Raw genomic sequence first — 7,390 nt, forward strand, 5'->3', positions numbered from 1 at the left:
GGAAGGCCTCTGCTTGACACCCGCCCCTCCTCCCAACCGGGATGGCACCCTTCTCGCCGCCGCCACCTCCTCCCCTTCGCCCTCGTGCCAACTGCCTCGCGCCAATCACAGCCAAGCTGTGCGGCGATGAGCTCACCCCGCGCCCCGCTATTGGCTGGCTATATTAGGAACGCGACCAATGCCTTTAAATAACAGCGCAGCTCCGTTGCCAACAGTACAGCCTCTGAGGCGGAACAGCAGAGCTTGAGCTTTAAAGAATTGAGCCGCGGCTGGTAGCAAACAGACAGAAGCTGTGATCAGAGAGAAACAGCTTGAAAGAAGCGGTGCCGCAACTACAAAAAAGCAAAACCCTGCCGCTTTGTCGAGGAAGACAGCGTAGGGGCCTCATACGCTGAAGCAAAGCAACAAGACGGTCACCAAGGAGCCGTGAGCAGAGACTAACCGCCTTTGAAGAGAAAGCGAACAGGGAAAACTACATCCGCAGGTCTCCACAGAGGGTAGCCAGCAGGTGCCAAGAGCAACTCCTTGCCCAGCAAAGCGCAAGCTGCTCCCGTGCGGCGTGACGCTAAGCGCGCGTCCGTGACGTCACAGAGCGCCATGGCGGCCATCCGGAAGAAGTTGGTGGTGGTTGGTGACGGTGCGTGCGGAAAGACGTGCCTGCTGATAGTCTTCAGTAAGGACGAGTTCCCCGAGGTCTACGTGCCCACCGTCTTCGAGAACTACGTGGCCGACATCGAGGTGGACGGCAAGCAGGTGGAGCTGGCACTGTGGGACACGGCCGGCCAGGAGGACTATGATCGGCTGCGGCCCCTCTCCTACCCCGACACGGACGTCATCCTCATGTGCTTCTCGGCCGACAGCCCCGACTCGCTGGAGAACATCCCCGAGAAGTGGGTGCCCGAGGTGCGGCACTTCTGCCCGAGCGTGCCCATCATCCTGGTGGCCAACAAGAAAGACCTGCGGCAGGACGAGCACGTGCGGGGCGAGCTGGCGCGCATGAAGCAGGAGCCGGTGCGCGCCGAGGACGGCCGGGCCATGGCGCTGCGCATCGGTGCCTACGACTACCTCGAGTGCTCGGCCAAGACCAAGGAGGGCGTGCGCGAGGTCTTCGAGACGGCCACGCGCGCCGCCCTGCAGAAGAGGCACGGCGCCGCGGGCGGCGGCTGCGTCAACTGCTGCAAGGTGCTTTGAGGGCCGGTGGTGCCCGCAGGACACAAGACAATGAGCCCACGGGAGGCTGCGCCGAGCCAGCAGGTGCTCTGAGCACCCGTCGCCCCAAAAGACTATAGACTGAGCAACCCCTGGTGCTAAGGGCGGACCAACCCCCGGGGGCACGAGGGAAGCCCTCGCAGGCGGCCTCTGCCCACCCACAGATGTAAGCTGAGTCCAGGATGTCGTTTATCCGAAAGTGTTTGTGCTTGGGTATTCATCTTTAGCACCCTAGGGGGTATTGTGCCCTCCAGCGGTGCAGAGACGAAACAGATCAACGTCTCCGGGCAGGGGGCATCCATCTCTTCACACGAATCTCCGCCCACCACAGCAGGTGCAATATTTCATTGGACAGACCGGGCGAGCATCAGGACGTGACTCTCATAGTTCCTCTCCAAGAACAGTGCATGGTGGCCGGGCTAGAAACGAACTCTAATCACACTGACAGCCATTGGGGTGGGTTGGGTATTCTGTAAAATGCTAATTTCACATGGGGGTAGCCATTGTTAATACTGTTTACATGCTTGCAGAGGAGTTGTTTATAGCAACCCTGCGCATCAATGTGTGAACTAACGTGTTGAGCTGTAACAGTGAAACCTCATTGGGTCATGTTTTTGCTTTAAATGATGTCTTGTTTAAACTTCAGCCTGGTGAGAGTTTAGGTGGCCACCAACCTTCTGAATATGGGGTCGAACTTTTCTATTCATAAAGGTCTCTTAATCGTGTTACTTGGCTTTGAGGGTTAAAAATAACCTTTTATTCCATTGATCAGAATGCTATGAGTTTCCCGTCATCTGCAGCGGCCCATTGTGCCATAAGCAAACTTCGTTTTTTTTCCCTTCTGTAGGCGAATGCATCATACTCGCATTTTTTCCAAAGTTTGTAGAATTTGGTATGATGGCCTGATTCCACCCACACGTTACTGCACTCTGCTACATAATGGTGCATTCCCCGTGAATACGGCCGCCTTGCCTTTGTTGGCCATAGTACGCAGCAGCTCCGCGGTCTGCCTCAGAAGCCGAGAGGCTGTGACCTATGGCCCATCTAATGCTGCTTTCTGTTTACTTTTCACAGGGCCGGTTTGCTGCACGCTAACGCGGATTGTTCAATAATAAAATGTACATGGCATCATGGCCCCTTGGGTTAAATGTTGGGCATGAAGTACAATGTTAACGTACACATTTTTATGGAAACACATTCCCTATTTGAGTGAGAGGGGCTGCTTAAATTTGCATCATCCAAAAGCTGCTCTTTCGATGCCGCTTGTTTCTATTAAATTATTTAAAGAAGACGTATTTTGCACACATTGTTTTTAAATACGGTGAACTCAATTGACACTAGCATCTTTAAAAGCCTATGTTGTTACTTTTTATCTGTATTTGCTTATCAAGGCAAAACAAGATTGTTTTTGTTTTTTTACAATTGAAAAGAAAAACCACTGCATTTTTGACAACACTGATCAGTATTTTATTTTTGCCTGTGGGAGGGAAGTCTTCGCTCGTGCTTTTCGCCAGCCAGTGGCGAAACAAAATGGTCTCGTTTTAAAGAGCAAGCACGATTGTGTTTGACGGTTTTAGTGGGCGGTGGTACTACTTGGGGTTGTTTCTGAAATATTCCGAAATAGGCCATGGCAAGTGGTAAATGAGATGATTTATAAATGTTTACATAAATACTATGAGCTGTAAATAGATTTTTTTCTAATGTTAAGTATTAAAATTGTTCTGAGATGACCAGCCTTGTGTTTTTTTGCTTTGTCCTACTGTATAGCTATATGGATTTTGCATGCCACCAGAGTGCAGTGTGGTGTTGTGTGAATTTTTTTGCAGCATGCTGTAAGGAATGCACATTTTAATCCGCTGCCTTTGTTCTTCTGTTCACAGGCCCTCTTAGGAGGATTTATGCTCTGCTTTTGTTTCAGGGACGGTACTGGTCGCTGGGCTCTGTCTGTTTCCTCTTCATGTGCAGCTGGGATTTGCTGGTTTTGAAAAGGGCTGTGTTGTGGGTGGGGAAACTATTTTGAACCAGAGGCGCAGGCTTTGTCATGCACAGAGAGGGCTCGGCGTTTGCGGGCGGAAGGTCCCCCACGCCTTTGCCTGCTCCCTCCCCTCCCCCTTCTAGTTAGTCCGGGAGGAGGGAACGGGAGTGGATTCCAGAGCACCAATGAACAATCGTTAACCTGCACCGACTGAAGAAACTGAGTGGGTAGCTGGTATCTAGTAAAACAAGCTCAACAGTACCAGATGCTGTTAGTTTCTCTTCAGCCTCGCAAGTGTGTGTGAGTAGATGAGAGCGCGAGAGGGGGCGGGGGTGTTTGGCCGTATGTGTTCGAACTATCTTAAAGGCAGTTGACAGGTTGCCACTGCAGAGTTAAGCCAAGAACTGGATGCTGCTCCTTTTTTTGATAGAACGTTTACCCCCTAGACTTCACGAGCAACAATGTCCCCAGGTTTGCTCGTGTGCTACTTCCGATCATTACAGATGTAGAACGCACTGGGATAGTTTGTGAGCTATGACCACTGGAATTATGCGGGAAGAGAGACATTAGACAGCAGGTTTGACTAAATTATGCGGCAAGAAAACACAAAATAAATTAATACCCACATTTTGCGACAGCATTACTTATTTGGTCATTTGTACACTTGTAACCAAGTTGCATCTCGACGTCAGTGTAACACTCGAATATACTAATAAGAACACAGAGGTGACGTAAAGTTTACGCAAGACCTTCCACTACTAGGTGGCAGCACTTGTAGCTGCGTTTTTCCTAACTTCTGAACCCTTTGAGCAAGCAAGATTTATGTGCTGATTATGCAGTGAATTCTACGACAAATGTGGCAGACACATAAGTGTGCAAACGAAACCAGAGTGGCCGCACAGTATTATCATTCCACTGGCCCTGGGCAATGACTTCTAGAAACGGAGGTGCCTCTTGTGTAAATACGGTGTGGAGTTGTGCATATGCCAGTGACTTTTGTATAACACGACGGGGCTTTACATGAGGAAAAAGCAGAAACTTGTTTTAAGTTCAGTGGTCAGGCTCAAATTAGCGCTGGAATGAGAGCGAAAAAGTAGCCTAATTGATTTTGGAGTAAGTGATGTGCAAAGCGGCTTTTCTACCGATTTGAAACATGCCAAACTCGGTTCAGGCGCCGCCCCAGAAATTGGTCGACAATTGTGATTCTGGATGAATCCTTTCACCCCCCCTGTGCCCAAAATCAATTCAAAGATAGAAGTATCCACTCTAATTGTACCGTGAATAGTGCTTCGTACCACTGCGGGGGAGGGAGAGGGGCTCTGAACTGCGTACCCACATGAATATCAAGTTCCACTGTGTAGGTTGTGTTTTCGTGTTATGCATGGTGATCACTGAGGTGCAGTGACGAGGGAGAAACATGTGCAATTCGTGTAGCTATGGCTAACCATATAGGAATCTACACAACTCCAGCTTAGCAGGATGCTGTGTGTGTGTACACTAAAGAAGAGATCTTCTCAGACGACCCAGTATTACATATGGCGCGGTGCAGAGATGCTGTTGAAGGAGTAAATAGAAGGGCATGGATGGGTGAAATAAACATTATCCATGCACCATATAATGTATTTTTGTGTGTAATGGAAGGCTAAAGCTGACTGCTGAGTACACCCCATGAAGAAGGAAGGAATTGGGAGAGCAATCAAGACTGGCAACCTGAACAAAATCTAGCCAAACTTTAAAAGGGTCAGACCCTGAATCCACTTCCTGTTAAGTCTGTTTGAAGGCAACATTTTGAGCAGATTGGCACCAGTTGGGCGAGCCACGGTCTGGTGGTGGCTCAGACCCCAGCCAGCCTGACACTCATGATGTGATCGTGAAAGACTATGGGACATATTTACAAGATCTGGCGCATCTCTGCAAATCAGCAGGGATGCGCCAGAACAGAAGTGTCATGCAATCCCCTCCTTCCACCACCACCGATGTGCTGCATTTAAAATGCGGCGCACCATGGTTCAAGGAAGGGAAGATGCGTGACGCATGTTGTGGCGTATGGGCGGCGCATTGCTGGAGTCGCGTCGCAAGCGCAACGCAACTCCTGCAATGCACAGGGGCCACCCATACTCAACCTGGTGCGTCACGGATTTGATGCAGCAGCGTCGTGAAACTGACTCAGTGAAATCTTGCGCAGATTTCACTGCGTCAGTTTTATGGGGCTTTACTGCGAGGGAACGCCCACCCTGCGACAACGCCCACATGAAACCTGACGCAGGTTTCATGTGCCGCATGGCTTTACAACGTGACGCATCTGCCTAGATGTGTCACGTTGTAAATAAGTCGCAACGTGGCGCTTTGTTGACGCCGCCGCTGCGTCACAAAAGTGACGCAACAGCGGAGTAAAAGTGTTGCAAGGGGCTTGTAAATCTGCCCCTAAGTGCTTGGTAAGTTGCTGCCCAAACAACAAGAGTGAATCGACCTGGCTTTTGTATATCACTCCCAGCTAGGTTAGTGCTCTTTATTCTACAAGACAATGTGCTGCAGTGTTTCCTAGCCAATGTCATTACTCCCTGTATCCCTTACAGACCTGCAATTGAGCGCCGTTGCCACCCTGATCCTCACTTGAAAGCTGATTATGGGGATCGGACCCAAACAACTGGCCCCATCAGCAAGGAAACACGCTAGCCCACTTCCTATAACTTGCTGACTTTGCTGCCTTCTATAATAGGCAAAATCTTTCTAACAGCCGCTCCCAGTATTTTACTCGATCCTTCCCCATGGAGTTTCTCTTCATTTTCAGTCCAAGAAAGTCTCTGGGCAACTAGTGCGCTTTACAGATAGGTACATACATGCCAATATACATATATACACCTGATAGCAGTCAAATGTTATCATAATGAACACCGGACATGCATAAACGTGAACTAAAATATAAAATAGTATTTAGGTTGCCGAACTAGAGTGGGCATCTTTTCTAAGGCTTCATATCGGGGGCCTACAAAACACTGTGGAGAAATAATTGACATGCGTCTGTCTACAGGAGGTAGCAGACCTACTAGTAGTATTTTGACATCTAAGTATGTTCCACACTTAAATCGGTGAAACGTTTTATATAATAGCCATAGTAAGCACACATTCACTTTTAGCTCCCCAATTGTTTGTTTCAGTGACCAATCTATGCAGCAAAGTGTTTCACAGCTTGATCAAATTAACCTGTGGTGTGTATATTAGGTTTTTCAAAATACTTTTTTAATTGACTAATTTTGAATGTAGTCATACGGAGTACACATTTTTTTTATATGCTATGCATTTTTACATTTGTCCGCACATTTTCTTACATATTACTCTTTCATATCCGGAGGGGCAAAAGAAAGGAATCAAAACAAAATCAGGTGAGTGTCCAGCCTTAAAGCAAGACACCGGCAGAGAGAGTTTCTCTACCTCACATGTTTCTTCTCAACCCCATCTCACACACCAGCTGTTGTGCATTCTTGTCTGTCGTCTCTGTTGCACACTATCAAACCATCTCCCCATAACACTCCCTTTTACTTTACAACTCATTTTCTTTACACTTTCATGAGCTCTTCTTTACTATACCATACCCTCAACAGCTTATACCACAATACAACACACCATATGTAAAGCCTCACTCCACATCACCTCGCACACTTCCGCAACTCGCAACACTGCAACAGATCCATGCTGGATTTTCAGGATCACCTCATAGTGTTTCGTTTAGACTAGTGTGTTAATATACCCTATATGGATATCCAGAAACTTGGATCCAACCCTCTGGATGCTCCTGACTTACCACCATTTACTTACAGTGCACCTACCAAAACCGTACAGCACATTGCATCAAACACCAAAAACACTTCAAACTCTGCACACTAGATCAGACATTTCAACCGTCTGCATACCATGCTTAACCATACAATAGAAGTGATGAAACCACAAGACTTCTGACTACACAATAATGTACATTTCATATCACACGCCACTACGATCACACCACAGAACCCACATGATTACTCCTAAGAGCCAGCGAGACAACACACTTGACCACACACCCTGTACTAAACAGGCTATCACTACACATCCACACTCCTGCTCTGTAACCCACAACTGCACACCCCACCCATAACAATTTAACATATGCAGATTAGACATGGCAGTATGCCGTACCCTTGCAGTGCAGCACACTGTCAACATTTC

The 7,390-nt window shown here is 48.2% G+C and overlaps 1 protein-coding gene across 1 annotated transcript; it reads left to right on the top strand.

The window, feature by feature from the left end:
* The first annotated feature begins 200 nt into the window (after window positions 1-200).
* RHOB (ras homolog family member B) lies at window positions 201-2,939 on the top strand. The gene has a single exon (XM_086926278.1). The coding sequence runs from the start codon at window positions 598-600 to the stop codon at window positions 1,189-1,191; it is 594 nt and encodes a 197-aa protein (XP_086782404.1). The 5' UTR covers window positions 201-597; the 3' UTR covers window positions 1,192-2,939.
* Window positions 2,940-7,390: the final 4,451 nt, after the last annotated feature.

This window comes from Lissotriton vulgaris, chromosome 6, assembly GCF_964263255.1.
Source record: "Lissotriton vulgaris chromosome 6, aLisVul1.2, whole genome shotgun sequence".
NCBI lineage: Eukaryota > Metazoa > Chordata > Amphibia > Caudata > Salamandridae > Lissotriton > Lissotriton vulgaris.

Coding starts and splice junctions, on each gene's coding strand:
- RHOB (XM_086926278.1), top strand. CDS start 598: ATGGCGGCCATCCGGAAGAAGTTGGTGGTGGTTGGTGACGGTGCGTGC.